The sequence below is a fragment of the Oratosquilla oratoria genome, chromosome 1 (assembly GCF_046742065.1).
Source record: "Oratosquilla oratoria isolate Oo_2021 chromosome 1, ASM4674206v1, whole genome shotgun sequence".
NCBI classification, from domain to species: domain Eukaryota; kingdom Metazoa; phylum Arthropoda; class Malacostraca; order Stomatopoda; family Squillidae; genus Oratosquilla; species Oratosquilla oratoria.
This window is the reverse complement of record NC_134777.1, coordinates 124,390,974-124,407,894: the sequence shown is the minus strand read 5'-3', so window position 1 is coordinate 124,407,894 and position 16,921 is coordinate 124,390,974. Positions and strand designations below refer to the sequence as shown.

Below are 16,921 nucleotides of genomic sequence, written 5' to 3'. Positions count from 1 at the left end.
CTGAATATGAAAATTGGAAAAGGGATATAAGCATATGATTGAAGTTGTTGTTCCATTGACATATTTACATCAAATCTCTCCCATATGAGGGCTGTTGCTGTACTCATGCTAGAGAGACTTGGCAGATGCACACAGACGTGATGATAAATGGATGGCTGCCACGACACTCCAAGGCAGAGCAGCTTTTTGTTGTTGTGGGACATGCATGCCTTTTGTAACTATAGGAAAGAAACAGGTGTAGAGAATAGGCTAATATTTAATTGCGGGGCTTCACATTTATGTATAAGGGCTAGCAGGAGCAATTTAGGGAGGACCATACCCATTACACCCCAAGCCAAAACAAATATACACTGAGAAGCACCTTTGTTGTTATCATTAGTGGAACATGTGAACAATGTCAGGGGCTTCCCTTGTGCAGAAGACAAGCAGTAGTTCTAAGATAATTGAAACTTAGAAGAAATAGAAACCCACCATAGATATGAAGATTCATCTGGAGACACTGACCTTGTGAGTGGGTCAGAAGATGGTCTAAGGCTGTCAGTAACCGAGTTCAGGAATGTATGTAATAGGAGGAAATTGAAAGTAAATGTGGGTAAAAATAAGATGACAAGAGGTAAGGGAGGCAGCGAGTTAGAGGTAAATCTTAAAGGAGAGAGGCTAGATGAAGTGTATAGTTTTAAATATTTAGAGGTACATGTAGCAGGGAATGGAGTGGGAGTGGAGGTAAACCATAGAGTGAAGGAAATAAGTAAATATCTTGGGGAACAAAAAGTATCATGAGAAATAAGTACGAAGGGATAGAGTTAAAGGGAAGACTATATAAAGGGGTGATTGTGCCTGCAACACTGTATGTGGCAAAGACTTGGGATGTAAGGGAGGCAGAAAGGAGAAGATTTAATGTGTTTGAGAAGTATGATGGGGTTTACAAGGTTGGATATTAAGAAATAAGGTGATGCAGAGACCAGATTTAGAAGGGGAGCTGGCAGATACTGCAATTGTCTGGGAACATGAAAAGATTGTGTAAAGAAAGACTTGCAAAAAGAGTGTGGAAGGCAAAGGTGGATGGAGTAAACTTGGGGGGTGGGGAGACCAAATCATATGTCACACAACTGTGGGAATTAATATGGTGCCAACAGCAGTACAAGATGTGGTTGAGACACAAGCACAAATCCAAGGGTAGCATCAGACACCTGGGCTAGTATGCCCTGTGGCCCACCCCAGACTACAATGTGTCTCAAGTTGAGGGAATCTTGTGGGTAAAATGGATCTCTCTTTTGTTTTTCCACCTACAACACATATTATAAATCTGGGAAAGCAAAGAAAGTAAGCTTTTGTGTCAGTTTATTGCTCTTACATTTAATCTACTTTGTATTCCAAATATTTGTGTGTACTTTGATTGTAACTGTCACAATCAGAGCCTGCAAAAGGCTACATCTGGCATGACCTTCTCAAGTTCCTTGACCTCTTTCGTCATTCCCTATGATCACTACTGGACTTCTATGAACACTGACTTTCAAACGAAGTCAAAATGTGGCTTACCACACACTTTTAACCCCTCTACTAAGGTGACGTAATTTATAGATTTTTATTAGGGCCAAGAACCCATGACTTTATTCAGTTCCAGGTTTAACTTGGGTAAAAAATCTATAAATTATGTCTGTAAATTGTGCTTCTTGTAATAAAACTGTTGTGTGTTACACTGGTAGTCTACAGACATTACAATATTTAAAAAAAAAATATTAAAAACTACGATGTTCCTATTTTGGCTTAGACAATCTAAATACACAAGTGAGATTTCTCTCTAGATTCTTGAGAGAGTGAGATTCTTTTAGTGTATGACTGATCTTTAGTCTTCTGGCTCAACTCTGCAGCAATCTCAAAAACACTACCTGGTACCAAAAATAAATAACCTGAAACCGCAAGGAATGGCTTTTGGCTTGTGTATTCATCAATGCTAGGCAGAACAGAGTAATACATAGATACTATTTATTGTGCTTTTATCTTTGTGACTATTACAACATCTTTTGACAGATTGGATTAAAAACACTACTTCATGTGATCTGTAAGCCTTCTATCCTTGCTTGCAGCTAAATGTTTTAATTTAACCTACTCATCTAAAGGAACAATTTGATTTAAAAATGCACCTTCTACTATTATGACTATATATATAAAAAATTACCCTTTTCAGCTCAAATTTAAATATACCAAATAAATAAGACTTGTGGATTGTAATGTGGAAATTCAAATTCTTAAAACAAATTCTAAAAAATAATAACAACAACAATAATAATTGTGCAAATCTAACTGAACAAATTAAGTGTTGGCACAAATCATGATGGCTGTCTTGGCCTATGGAAATAAAATCACTTAAAAAGTAGTCCTTGATTACTACTGCACTAACACTGCAATAATACTTTGCAGCTACTAACACTCATCCTTGCTAAATGTGACCATTACTTTAACTTAATATCATTACAGTGGAAAAAATTATGGCAGATAAGGGTGACCAAAGAATGGTGAGATTGTCTGGGAATTTGGAAAGAATGATTGGCAATAGACTAGCAAAAAGAGTAAGCAAAGTAAAAGTGGATGGAGGGAACTTCAGGGGACCATGAATAGAGTGGATGGATGGAGTGAAGGGGACATCAGCTGCAAGAGGAATGTCTGTCAAGCAAGGAAGAAAGGGTTGCAAATGGATAAGGAAATGAAACAGGCCAAAGGGATTTCTTTTTAATTGCTCTGTATATTTCTTAAGTGGATAAGGAGGGGGGGGGGTTTTGCCATGTAATGAAAGAGTGGGGGCAAACTAGCCCCAGCTGTCAAGTCCTGCTATACAGGTGCTTTGGCCTGCTGAATTTCCTCTAACTACTCAAGTTGAGTTGTGGGGGTCATGGAGTACACTTTATCCATGACAAGCTAAGATAGGAGGGGCTACAAGAGTATTTTGGATGAAAGAGACGGGTGCATATTTTAATTTGGTCACCCCATTTACACAGGGGAAATGGCCTTTTTCATACAGCATAAAAAGTTTCCCACTACTTAATGTCATTACCAACATAAAAAATTCCTCATCATCACTGTGGCTGCCATAGTGATCTGTTTTCATAACTATTTAAAAGAAGACAACTCAAAATACAATAAAAGATGATATACACATTAATAGTGAAATTACAATTCTGTAACTCCTTGCAGATATCCAAATGCAAGAACCTGGACTGTACTGCTAGGAATAGTAATATTTAAGATATTAAGATGGCAAACATATTCTCCCAAACAACACAGAAAATCTGTAAAATATTTTGGCAAGCCCAAGATAACTGCAAAGTACAGAAAAGCCCCCCAACAATAGATCAATTACAACTGGTAATGAAGTACCCCATTACCTATAAAAAATTAACCCTATGACAAAATCACTGTAAGCCATAAACAAATCTATATGTTATAATTTTGCTATTAATAAGAAATTGAAAGCAACAAGTATGTACCTCAAAATTAGCAACAAATTACTGAAAAGCAACTGATCATGTATAAAAATCTACATCTGAAATACAACCTTAGTAAGTTTGGATAAAATAATATCTAAATTATGACCAATTATATTTCCATAAGATATATTCTTTTGATGGGTTGTATACAGTATACTTGAATTTATACTGAAAGATAAGAATATTAAATATATTGAAAAAGTCAAACTTGAAACAGATATTCAACCTTTTGCTGATGAGCAATTATTTATGCATCACAAGTGTTCCATTTTTATTTTCTATTGTAATGAGATTTTGTTTCTATTCATGGTGTTTCTCACCAGCTGCCCATGAAAGTTATTTCAATATATGGCATAAAATACTTAATTTTGATTGCTATACTACAACATTAGAAACATACAATTAGTGTGAATCAAGGACTACCTACATGTATTCTAGCCCCAATGATAAATATAAAAATGATTGTGGCAGAGGTAAGCTGCAAAATAAAGAAATGTAGCTGAGTATTCAGTCTGGTGCTGCTTTCTTGACAAATGCTGTGAGGGATGTCATCTCTCCAGGTTCGCCAACCAGTCGGTTGAATTCAATCTCTTCCCCCATGCTACTTTGGTTGTCTGAAATAGACATAAAAGAAAATCTCAAAACTGGTGATGTTCACACATGCCCTCCCTCAAACATACTCAGGACATTTTTATACTAATCAAACTATTCTGCTGTACAATTTTGTCTGTGGGAGTAAAGTGGTAAATTTGTGTGACTTGGCAATGTTCCGTCAAGTAACATATTCACAATTGATAATATCAATGCCAAAAAGCATGCTTCTGTAAGAATATCAACAACCCAGTTTTTTATCCTTTTAGATACTCTATACTACTTTGCTAACAAGTAGGGAAAAAAATTATAAAATTGCCTGGCAGCAGAATAGAAACAAAAATGCCATCCATATGGAAGGAGTAAACTGAAATGGGCAATAACCCTTTCATTACTGAAAATGTGTCTCAGGGATGAACTAAAGCCTGTCAGCAGTCTGAATAAAGAAAAGATGGGTAAAATTATTAAACAACTCAGTATATGGTAATACCACAAAAAAGAGAGACAGGGACAGAAAGGTGTGAAGTTAGACCTGGTGGCATTGGTAAGAGGAAGTCAGGCATGAACAGGATGTACAGCTTTTGGCAATAATACTACACCATGTTGAACACTGCCTTTAGGTTTTTGAGAAGACTTTTGTAATAATCTGCATTCTTTATCCACCAAGAGGTATGAAATATATTCCTTGTTATTCTTGAGCATATTTTTTTCTATGATTTTCCTGATCATGTGTGATGTCTCTTGTCTTAACATTACTGCATGAGGGAATGAGGAGGGGAGTCATTGATTAAATGAAGCAACCTTGCTGCACATGTGCTGTGTCTTGCTGCATTGCTTCTGATCCAGGGCAAAGAGCGAGATGCAGGGATGACCTGTCATCCAGAAGGAGTCAAGATGAAAGGGAGGAAGGGATGGGTGGTGAATAGGTGGGAGTGGAATTATGCCTTCTGGCTACTTCCCTTGTAAGGGGGAAAAAGCCCTTGTTATATGTATTTACCTAGTTGTAATATACGGGAGGGGAGCTATGCTCGTGGTGACCCGTCTTTGTATCTCTCCGCAACAAGTTTTATCTTAAAATCTTGTATAGTGTTTGCACATACTGTTTTGTTGTCTAATTTGTTCCATGTATTAATCGCTCGGTGTGGGAAACTTCCTTTTCAAGTTTTTTCTATGACTATCTTTTTTCAGTTTTTTTCCGTGTCCTCTCGTTTTACCATTGTCCCACACTAACAGGTTGTTCCTGTCTAAAACTTCCATTCCGTTTATTATTCTGTAGATAGTCAGCAAATCTCCTCTTTCTCTTCTTTGTACCAGAGTTGGTAGGTTCAGTTTGGATAGTCTTTGCTCATATGTTAGTTCAGCGAGAGTCGGTGCTAGTTTGGTTGTCGCTCTTTGTAATCTTTCTAGTTTCTTAATATTCTTTTTGGTACTGGGTGTCCAAAGTGATGCTGCATACTCAAGTTTTGATTTTATTAGTGTAGATAGTATTTTCTTTATCATTTCTTCATCCATACAAGTAAATGCCACTTTGATTGACCTCAATAAATTGTAGGTTTCTCCAAACATTTTATTTATATGATTATCAGGTTTCATGTCCTTTCCAATCATCACTCCAAGATATTTTTCAGTTTTTTTTTTCCAATTCTGTAATCTTTTGATATTCTGTTTTTACTCTTTCCAAATTCCAATATACTGCATTTCTTTATATTAAGTTTCACTTCCCACTTTTGAGTCCAATTCCATATCGTGTCCAGATCTAGTTGCAATGAATTGCAGTCCTCTTCCGTTTTTACCTTCTTAAGTAATTTTGCATCATCTGCAAAAAAATTCATATAGCACTCCACACCTTCATTCATGTTATTAATGTATATGGCGAACATGATCGGGGCCAGTACCGATCCTTGCGGGACACCGCTTTTTACTTCTTCCCAGTTGGAGAATTTTTCTCTAATTACAACTCTCATTTTCCTCCCAATCAGGAAGTCTTTCATCCATTCCAATAATTCTCCTCTGATGCCATCCTTTGACTCTATCTTATTTATTAGTTTCCTATGAGGTACCTTATCGAATGCCTTTTGCAGGTCCAGAAAAGCACAGTCCGCCCATCCATCTCTTTCTTGTATTATGTCTACTAATCTCGAGTAAAAGCAGATCAGATTTGTTGTACATGATCTCCCTTGTCTGAATCCAAATTGATTTGGGTTCAGTATAGATTTTTCTTCCAGGTATTTAACCCATCTGTTTTTGACAACTCTTTCACAAATTTTTGCTATTGTGCTTGTTAGTAAGACCAGTCTGTAGTTAGATGGATCTTCTTTATCACCTGTTCACCTCCCTTATAAATTGGTACAATGTTTGCCTTTTTCCAGTCCAATGGTACTTTTCCTTCTTTAAGTGAGGATTTAATTATATTATATATTTTGTCAGTTAATTCCTCCATACATTCCTTCAGTATCCAGTTTGCAATTCCGTCTGGGCCAATGTATGTATGTCTTGAGACTGTCAAAGGCTTTGTTTGTCAATTGGTACTTTAAGTCTTCTTCCTGGTGGCACCTTCATCTAATATTTGTGTTTCAAGTTCTGTTTTCTCTCACAGATTCACATTCACAGACTGCTAATTCAGCAATCTTAAGTCGAGTCCCATCCAGGGCTGAAAATTTCAGCATCACTACACCAAGAACCAGCATTCCTACTCTGGTGGCAAAGAGTTGTGTGTATTTACCTAGTTGTACTATACGGAATGGTGGAGCTATGCTCATAGTGACTCGTCTTTGTATCTCACAACATCTTGCCACTTCCATACGGTGACGCCTATGTAGGCGTCATGAGGAGCAAGTGGGTATGCGATGATGCCGATGTCGGCGTCTTGATTATATTTATTGTAGTCGTACCTACGTAACCTCCATTCTCTCAAAACTGGCTTCATCATATTTTCTATGGTTATCAAAATTCACAGGTGAAAGAGAACGAACGATTGAGCACTGACTTTATTTTTTATAATGCGATTATTATGATGCAGCATCGCACGTCGGGCAGCTAATGCTGCCAGATGTGTGATGTGCCCCGAAGTGAAGAGGCTAGCTTGTCCTTAAATTCTTGTATGGTGTTTGCACACACTATTGTTTCAGCCATCTTTGTCTATGCTCTTTGGGTTCTTTCTAATTTCTTTATATTCTTTTTTGTACTGGGTGTCCATAGTGTCACAGTGTACTATCTTAGTCTTATCAGTGCAACTAGTATTTTTTTTACCATTACTTCATCCAAATAATTAAATGCCACCTTTATTGATCTTAGTAAATTATAGGTTCTTCTGACTATTTTGTTTATATGCTGTATATGTTTGTATTTTTCTAATTATATCTTATGGGAAGGGGAGCTATGCTTGTGGTGTCCCGCCTTTGTATCTCAGTGTTTAGTTTGCTCTTAAATTTGTGTATGGTTTTTGCACACACTATTGTTTTGTCCAGTTTGTTCCAAGTGTCCACCACTCTGTGTGGAAAACTATTTTTCTTCAGATCTCTTCTATAACTATCCTTTTTGAGTTTCTTTCCATGTCCTCTTGTGTTTCTCATGTCCCAATTTAATAAGTCCTCTCTATCAAGTATTTCCATGTCTTTCATGATTATATAGATGGTCAGTAGGTCGCCTCTTTTCTTTGTTCCAAAGTTGGTAACTTTAATTTAGCCAGTCTCTCTTCAAATGACAAATTTGAAAGTGCTGGAGCCATATGGTTGGTCTCTGGATTCTTTAAATTTTCTTTATATTCTTTCTGGTACTGGGTGACCATAATGTCACAGCATACTCCAGTCTAAGCCTTATTAATGTGACTAATATTTCTTTTTAATAATTTCTTTGTCCAAATAGGTATACACCACTTTTATTGATTTTAGCAAGCTATAGGATTCTCCAATAATTTTATTTATTTGTTTATCAGAGGACAAGTCATTTGAGATAATTACTCCTAGGTCTTTTTCAGATTCCACTTTCTTTACTTCCTTAGTTCCAATTGTATATTGTCCTGATATTCTTCTTTTTACTTTTTCCAAACTCCATTATGCTACATTTCTTAATGTTGAAGTCCACTTCCCACATCTGACTCCATTTCCAAACCTTGTTTAGGTCTCTGTAGTGATTTGCAGTCCATTTCAGTTTTCACTTTCCTCAACAGTTTAGCATTGTCTGCAAAGAAGCTCATGTAACATTCCACATCATCATCCATGTCATTCAAATAAATAGCGAACATTGTTGAAGCCAATACAGATCCTTTTGGGACTCCACTAATCACCACCTACCAACCTGAACACTTTTCTCTGAATACTACTCTCATTTTTCTACCATGCAGGAAATCCTCCATCCAGTTTAGTATGTTGCCTTGTATCCCTCCTATATTTTCAATTTTTTTTTTATAATTTTTTGTGTGGTACTTTGTCGAAGACTTTTTGTAAGTCTAGGAAAGCACAGTTAGCCCATCCATCCCTTTCTTGTTCTATATCTATTAGTCTTGAGTAAAAACAGATTAAATTTGGTACATGATCTTCCCTGTCTGAATCCAAATTGTCTCTGGTTTATTATTTTGCTTTCTTCCAGGTGTTTTAACCATCTATTTTTGATAATTTCCGCACAAATTTTGGTTACAGAGCTTGTTAAGGAGACTGGTCTATAATTAGTTGGTTCTTCCTTGTTTCTTCATTTATATATTGGTACAATGTTGGCATTTTTCCAGTCCTTTGGTGTGTGTGTAAGGTCATAGACACAGACTGGGCCATATATGAGCTATGAGCTCTCCTCCAAAGGGTAATAGCTCCCAATCAAAAGTGCAACATGTGATCCAAGAAAACAGTAAACACTCAAGAAGACATTGCCAATTGGACCTGGTGAACATGCACTTAAACCCATGAGAAATACCCTAAAAAAAGACAAACACAAGTATACAGAACTACAAACATCTCTACACACAAAGGACTGCAACCAAAATTGTTCACTGCCTAGCATACAGACTGTACAAGGAGACAAAAGCAACACAACTGCCATGTTCTAAATAATGAAAAGTGTAGACAAGTTTAAAGATTATATATATATATATATATATATATATACATACATACATATATATATATATATATATATATATATATATATATATATATATATATATATACATACATACATATATATAGGGGGTCACCGCAATTCGACCATTCACAATTCGAATTATCGCAAATTCGACAGTAGCTAATTTATACCCAACCCTCAAGGTTCGACAGCCAGACTCGACAATTCGACATTCAAATCTCGCGCGCCACGCACCCGGTCGAATTTGCCGCCACTCCCGATGCGCCACTCTGTCTCACTCTCGCCCCAGCCATCGTCGAGGCAAGCCACGCTCCGCTGTTCCACCACCATGCCGCACAAATCCACCTCTGGCCCCACCCCTAAGAAATACACTTTCCTGCCTTTCAAAGATAAGCTTGAGCTTATAAGAAAGTGTGAGGCAGGTATGGCTCATTCTGCCGTTGCAGCGGAAATGGGTGTCCCGAGATCAACAGTATCAACGATTTGGAAGAACAGGGACAAGTACCGCCAGGCCGCTGCATCAGCATCTTCCATGACTTCCCTTGTTCTCCGTGGCTCAAGGGACTGTCTTGAGACGATGGAGGACATGTTGATCAAATGGATAGAGGACAGGACACAACGCAAGATGCCGATCAGCATGGGGCTCGTGCAGGAGCATGCCTTGTCACTGTGGGAGGACTTGCAGGCCATATCATCCACCACCAAAAATGTACTGTACAGCAGCTTAATGTGTTTAATAAGCACAATTAGATAAAAATGAAGTCTTTAATATTACTGATTTAGTCTAAGTTAGTGTTTTTTAGAGGTCATAGTGATATTTTCGGGGGGTCTGGGCTGGAGGTCGGTCCCTATCCCCACTAATTACAATGTATTCCTATGGGAAAAACTGCATCATGATTCAACAGAACCCAGGTTCGACCGATGATAGACCGCCCCATCCCTGTCGAATTGTGGTGACCCCCTGTATGTGTGTGTGTGTATATATATATATATATATATACAGACGCTCCTCTACTTACGTTCATTCGTTTTATGTTTTTTCGATTTTACGTTTGAACCGACTGTAAAAAAATTGTAAAAAAAAAATTTTGAGTGAATTTTTTATTTTAGCGCACTCTCCGTAGTTCAAACGATACTTACGCATGACGCTGCGTCCATTGTTTACATGATACAAATGACAGACTGAACGTGCCTTGCCTCCTCCTCCTCCACCATCTCAATTTATGTTGCTTGAATTTAATTTATTTGAAATTAATGTTACAGTAAACTCGCGCCTATCCGAACGCGTTTTAACCGAATAATCGCATTAACCGAATATTTTCTCAATACGGTAGCCATCGGTTCAACCAAATGTATTTGGATCTCAACCACACATTCAAACACCCCGCCGCCTCTTCCGCCACCCGCAAGCTTCACTAAGTGCTCACACGGTGGCAGCACACTCCATGTTTACACCTAATCGGCTGTTTATACTCTATAGAATATGTTTATGAACTATTATGAGCATTTCCATGTGTATGTTAAGTTTACAGGTACGAATATTGCATAAGAGATTACCGCATAAAACTCTACGGGAATGAAACATACAAAGTTGGATTAACCGAACATTTCGGTTAATCGGACATTTCTAATCCCCCTTGGAGTTCGGATAAGTGGAAGTTTACTGTATTTTACAATGTTATGTGTATAATTAATGATTTAGGGGTGTTTTATAAGATACGGTAATAGAATTTACGGATGTATAGTACAGTAACAACTTACGTTAATTTTCAACTTACGTTCGGCCGTTCGGAACGCAACTAAAACGTAAGTTGAGGAGCATCTGTATATATATATCTCTGCACTAAAAAGCACATGGGTTACACAATGATTGTTTTAACAAGTTTTGGTGCTGTAATGCATACAATACTTGATACTTCTGTGTGAATCGAAAACCACACAATCATGACATACTTCATGTAATCAAGAACAATGCTGACACCATTTGGAGGAACACTACAGTATGAAAAGAAATTTATTTCAAGGTGTTGACTTGTTGAAAGTTCCTAGTAAGATATAAAACAATTAGAAAATACTTTATATAGAAATGCAAATAAGAGAGAGGAATGAAGTTATTTTGTCCAAGACAGATCTATTTCTGCAATCCATAGTTTTATGTTTTGTATTTTTCCTCTAAGACTTTACAACAGTCTTATACAAAAAGACAAAGTTCTGAAAATCATATCCAAATAAACAATAACAACTGTCGACTCAAGTTCCAATGACTGAGAGCCCACAGCAGTCAACATTCCTTGGGCCTTCCCATAGACCTCTTTGGTAAGAAACATTGGACTACTGTTTGTGTTGTATCAATACGAGTCTGTTTCTGTGTCACCAGCTGGTAAGAAAAGGTTTGAGTTAATTCATCACAATATGTACAGGGAGGTGGATGTACCTTTCCTAAATTTTGAGAAAAAACAAAAAAATATATATATATATATATATATATATATATATATATATATATATATATATATATACTGTATATATATATATATATATATATATATATATATATATATATATATACACATACATACATATATATATACATATATTGTACCAAAAGGGAGAGGGAAAGAAAAGAAAAGAAAAAACTACAATACTTGACATACTAGTTACAAGAAGGCTTTTACAATAAATAAATAAAATAAAAATAAAACAAAATATTGGCAAATGGATGTGGATAATAGGGCATTTCAATAATAAGTCCAAAGAATAAATCAAGTTATGATCCTCTACATATAATTCTAATTCAATAAATCTGACATTTGCCCTATATTTTTCCACTTCCATTTGCCTCAGGGCTGCTGTGGTTCTTACCTCGTGCCAAAAGTGCTCCGTGTATGGAAGCAAGACCTGGTGTGGCAAAGGTGGGGACAACTACTTTACTCTCATGACAAAATGGATGTGCATTTGCTTTACTTGTGTCTAACCCTTCAGGCACAGTTCTCCAACAAGATACCAAACTTATGTGCACCTAGTTGTAGGAGCAACAATAATGCAGTCAACAATCTACTCCTCCCATCACTCTTTCTACAAGGTGTGCATTTCTATAAGTGTAGAATCACTGTGACTGATTTATAGTGCTAAGTAGGGGAAGCTGCTGAACTGGAGAACTGTACCACGAGGTGCAAGAGTGCCTGCAAGCAAACTACTTTTGTCCAGTGAGTGACTTGAGCAATTGCTGGTGCAAACAGGAAAATGATCATGAGGAATGTCAAGCAACAAAACTTTCACAAGCTAACATTACACATGAGTTATGCATCTTCAAATTGCTACAGTGATTTTCAAGAGGGTATCAATTCACACAAGCAGTCAGAATTACCAGCTTCGAAACCACTGCATGAATTCTACAACACACACATCATGTGAAACTGTACTGTAGTTTTGTGTTAGACAGACTATTATTGACTAGGCAGTCTACAAATAATGCACCACACCATTCACTCTGGCTTGCATTCATGCCTTCTGTACTAAGGGATGTTAACATTATATATACATTAACACTCACGATAATGTCAACCACTTAATTAAATAATTATTTACATTAGTTACTCTGTGCCATCTGTGAGCTCTTCTACAAAACTGTAAAACAAGTATTATTGTACTGAAGTGTCCATTTAGAAGAAATGATGTTGTCTGTGGGGGCATATGCAAACCAAATAAACAATACACTCAGTTTTAACACTATGTACAAATGCACACAAAAATAAACAATGTATATACAAACAGTGCAGAAAACTTGTACAGGGGTATGACAAACAGTGATGCTCACATTTCAACTATCAACAAGATTGTTCAATAGGTCTCTGGCTAGCACCAACATGGCTGACTTAACTCTATGTAAAATATTAACCTATTTAATAAGAATTAACCCTTTTATAGAATAGTTACTTATATAATCACAGCCTATTCTCTGACCTATTTCATTAAAGTTCTGCCTCAAACAAATGGTGTTCTTCAAGTCCATGTGAAATGTTTTTCTTTACATACATGTTCATCTGGTGATGAAACTCCAAAGACAAACAGGTTTCTTAGCAGCACTGAGCCAACTGTCACTCCTTGAAAAAGTGTGAATCATCCCAGGCTGCGAGAAGGGAAAGCTGGTAAACTGTAGTTTTTTCCCAAGCTGACCAAGCCAAAGATTCGAGAGCAGCAGCCAGGAGTTGCCCCAGCAGAAATGTGAAGATATTACCACCCAATCCAGTGTCAAGGACGAGTGTGTGTCATGCAAAAGGCAGCAGTGGTTGGTTGATTGGAATGGTAGTATCCAGCGTAACATTGTGTTTATGCTGTACTTACTTTGCCTTGATCATTTCTGCTTGATCAGAGTCCCACCCAGTGATGTCCATGTGGCCTGCTGTAAAATCTGTGGGAGGACCAACCACTGGTTAAGAGTGGCTGTGGCCATGCGCAGTATAGGCTAAATGCTCAGGATGTGGTGGAACACTTCTGAGAATTTTTTTTCCAAGCCAACACACATTAAAGGGTGTTGTCTATCTATATACCAAAGTCTTTTCCCCCCTTATAAAGAGGTAGCCAGCCAAGGCATGAACCCACTCCTATCCACCTTCTTCAACATTGTGTTTACAATCACCAGCTTCCTTTCAACATATATCCAACATCATCTCTCCACTAAGATTCTTACCTGCCACCCCAAACTTCCTCACTACTTCATCTATTGGCTCATCGCCTTCTCTTGCATTGAGATCCCCCCAACACCATTGTATTTACATCCCTCCCCAAACTATCTAAAATCTAATTCAAATCTATACAAAAAGCCTCTCTTTCCTCTTCACTTTTCTCATTACCAGGTCCATATGCACTCACAAAAACCCACTGCACTAGTTCTGACCCAGGCAGTGGGTGGGTGATAGGGACTGCCCTTCCTCAACAAGGGATAAAGGGAAAACATATATCTGTGGGATGGGTGGAAGTTGAGTGTATGCCTTGGCTGAATACCTCTTTTATAAGGAAGACAGGTCCTTTTGATATATGTATATAATCATCATCCAAAGTAGGTGTGTTGATGTGATCTGGGTAAAACACTGGTAGTTCCTTTGTGAATACCCTTATTACAACATCTTGCAGTTATCTATCATTCTCTAATACTAGAGCCTTCAGTACTTACAATGCATTCTGCTGTCACCAATAGCTGGCAGCCCTGGTGAAACGTATTTCCTAAAAATCCTAAAAGCTATTCCAAATCCCTCTAAGTCCTTGATTCTTCTTTGGAAGAGTTCTATTTACTAGAATCCTACAAGATTTAGTTTGATTTGTGCAATGAGATGCAACACTTTTATTCTACAAAAAAAATTGCAGCTCTGTTATAACACAGTAAAGCTGTTGGTTCTATTGCCAGGAAATATATTTCTGTACTAATCAGAAACATGGTTAAAGATGTCCACAGCAAATGTCATAATCTAAGCAGAGACTAGTCAGAGAAAATACTATTGCATCACTGTCATACCATTTCTACCTGTTAAGGCCCCTTGTTTCTTTCTACCTGTTAAGGCCCCTTGTTTCTAATACAAATTCTGCAATCATACATTTACTACAGTAATACTGATGGATGGGTGTTGTGTTTTCACAGTAGGAGTTAAGGATTTAAAGATACTAAATCACAGAGAGGACTAAATGAAATGGTAAATAAGCAGTATTTCTTACGACTAACACTTTAATCTCGACAATTAAAATTTTGCTCCCATGATAACACACTTTCGGTCTTACTTTCTTCCTTGGGCCAGCGCTTGTGTGAGGGGGCATATAGACAGATGAGAGCAAATGTGTAGATGTTCCACATTCCATATACTCCTGTGAAGAAAGCACTGGTATACTCCAATTCAATGTCATCGTCCCACTTCCAGCGTCCTTCTGACACCTGTGAGAAAGAGAGCACAAGTGGTTGGAAAATTATTACTTCTGTGAGAAACAAGTTTCTAAGTTGATGTAAGCCATGTTACTGCAGACATGAATGAAGAGTAAGATTGTGTTCTACAGGTCACATCTAAGAAGAAACAAGAAAAGCATAAAGAAAATACTTCTACTGATTAAACAAGTTGAGCATTCATAGTAACTAACATTTCATACATATGTATACATATACCAATGGCCTTTTCCCCCTTACAAGGGGGGTAGCCAAAGTCCAAAGGCATAGATCCACTCACACCCATTTTATCTCCACATACTCCACTTGCATTCACCACCCCTCCCTCCCTCTTTTCTAGGCTCCTCTTGGATGACGGGTCATCCCTGCATCTCACCCACTGCTCTGGGTCAGAAGCAATGCAGCAAGACACAGTACATCCACAGCAAAGCCACTTCATTTAAGATGGGGTTGCTGATTAAATGAAGCGGCCTTGCTGTGCATGTTTGTGTCGAGATGCATTGCTTCTGACCCAGGGCAGTGGGCAAGATGCAGGGATGACCCATCATCCAGGAGGAGCCAAGAAAAAACAAGAGGGAAGGAGGGGTGGTGAATGGGAGTGGAATATGTGGGGATGAAATGGGTGGGAGTGGATCTATGCCTTTGACTTTGGCTACCTCCCTTGTAAGGGGGAAAAGGCTGTTGATATATGAATGTATGTACTCAATTACAGTAAATGCAAAATTAACACTATCTTTGGATACTGATTTGGTTGATTCACTTCATTATAAAGAACTTCTCTCAGATTTACGAAAAAAAAAAATGAATTTTTTTTTATTGCATAAATACATAGAAGAGCGCTTGCTCTACACCATGTTAAAAGATTTTTAGCGTACCGCCATTTTTAAATGGTTTAAAGGGCCAACGTTCCCTACCCCCGGCAGCCACGTGCTCCGCACCACTATTGTTTACATTCGTTTTGACCATGAAAACACCTCTTTTACTTTATTTTTTTTTTGTTTGATGCACTTACAAAGTTTTCTCTTGCGTCTGGCATGCACGTGAGTGTGTGGTATGAGGAAACTCAGCCCGCACGACTACCAGTGACCTGACAGCAGGAAAATTAGCCCACTTGACCGCCAGTGACCTGATAGCCGTAGAAAGGGAAGGAAGTGTACGCTAGCTTGCCACGTTCACTAATTTGCCGTGTGTATTTCGCATTTATTTTTCAGTGAAGAGAAGTTTGAAGATATTAGCCATGCCTAAGCTTTCCAAACAAAAATCACACTTACAGAAGACAAGAACGTTGACCTTAGTAACGCAAGGGGAGAAAGAAGGAACCGCATCAACCTTGTTATCACCACCTCCGCCACCACCACCAGTACTCCCTCCAGCACCTCCCTCCCTGCCAAGTACACCCACATCCTCATCTCTCTCATTGCCATCTACATCCTCGTCTCTCTCATTGCCATCTACATCCACATCCTCCGCTCTCTCCCTGCCATCCACATCCACAGCACCTGATCCTCCGTCCTCTATACCTTTATCAGACACGTTGTCTCTACGCAAACAACTGTTTGCTAACAAGTTCACATGAAGAAAAAAGACCGTTCCTGTCAATGATTCCAAAGGAGAAGCTAAAGCTGATCTGTGACGTCTACGTTGACCTGACGAAGATGGATCTGCTAAGCCGATGCTTGAGAGGACGAACTCAGAACCCAAATGAGAGTCTGCATTCCAAGTTGTGGATCAAGTGCAACAAAAGCAAGTTTGCTGGAATCAGAAGAGTTATATTCCTCTCTCAGGTCACTGTACTTGACCACAACTTTGGCTACAAGAATGCCTCCTTGTTGCAACACCTTGG

At 38.0% G+C, this 16,921-nt stretch overlaps 1 protein-coding gene across 8 annotated transcripts in view; it reads right to left on the bottom strand.

Annotated features, from left to right (window-relative positions):
* Window positions 1-1,328: 1,328 nt before the first annotated feature.
* LOC143026418 (protein wntless-like) overlaps window positions 1,329-16,921 on the bottom strand; it is a 31,425-nt gene continuing 15,832 nt past the window's right edge. The window contains exons 10-13 of one of the 8 annotated variants that reach the window (XM_076186769.1): window positions 14,910-15,072; window positions 13,494-13,560; window positions 12,012-12,047; window positions 1,329-4,099 (exon numbers count right to left, since the gene is read on the bottom strand). In XM_076186769.1, the coding sequence (XP_076042884.1) occupies window positions 4,087-4,099; window positions 12,012-12,047; window positions 13,494-13,560; window positions 14,910-15,072 (279 nt within the window). In that variant the 3' untranslated portion in view covers window positions 1,329-4,086. The remainder of the gene's footprint in view (window positions 4,100-12,011; window positions 12,048-13,493; window positions 13,561-14,909; window positions 15,073-16,921) is intronic. The other 7 variants (XM_076186787.1, XM_076186809.1, XM_076186751.1 and 4 more) reach the window with 7 other exon arrangements.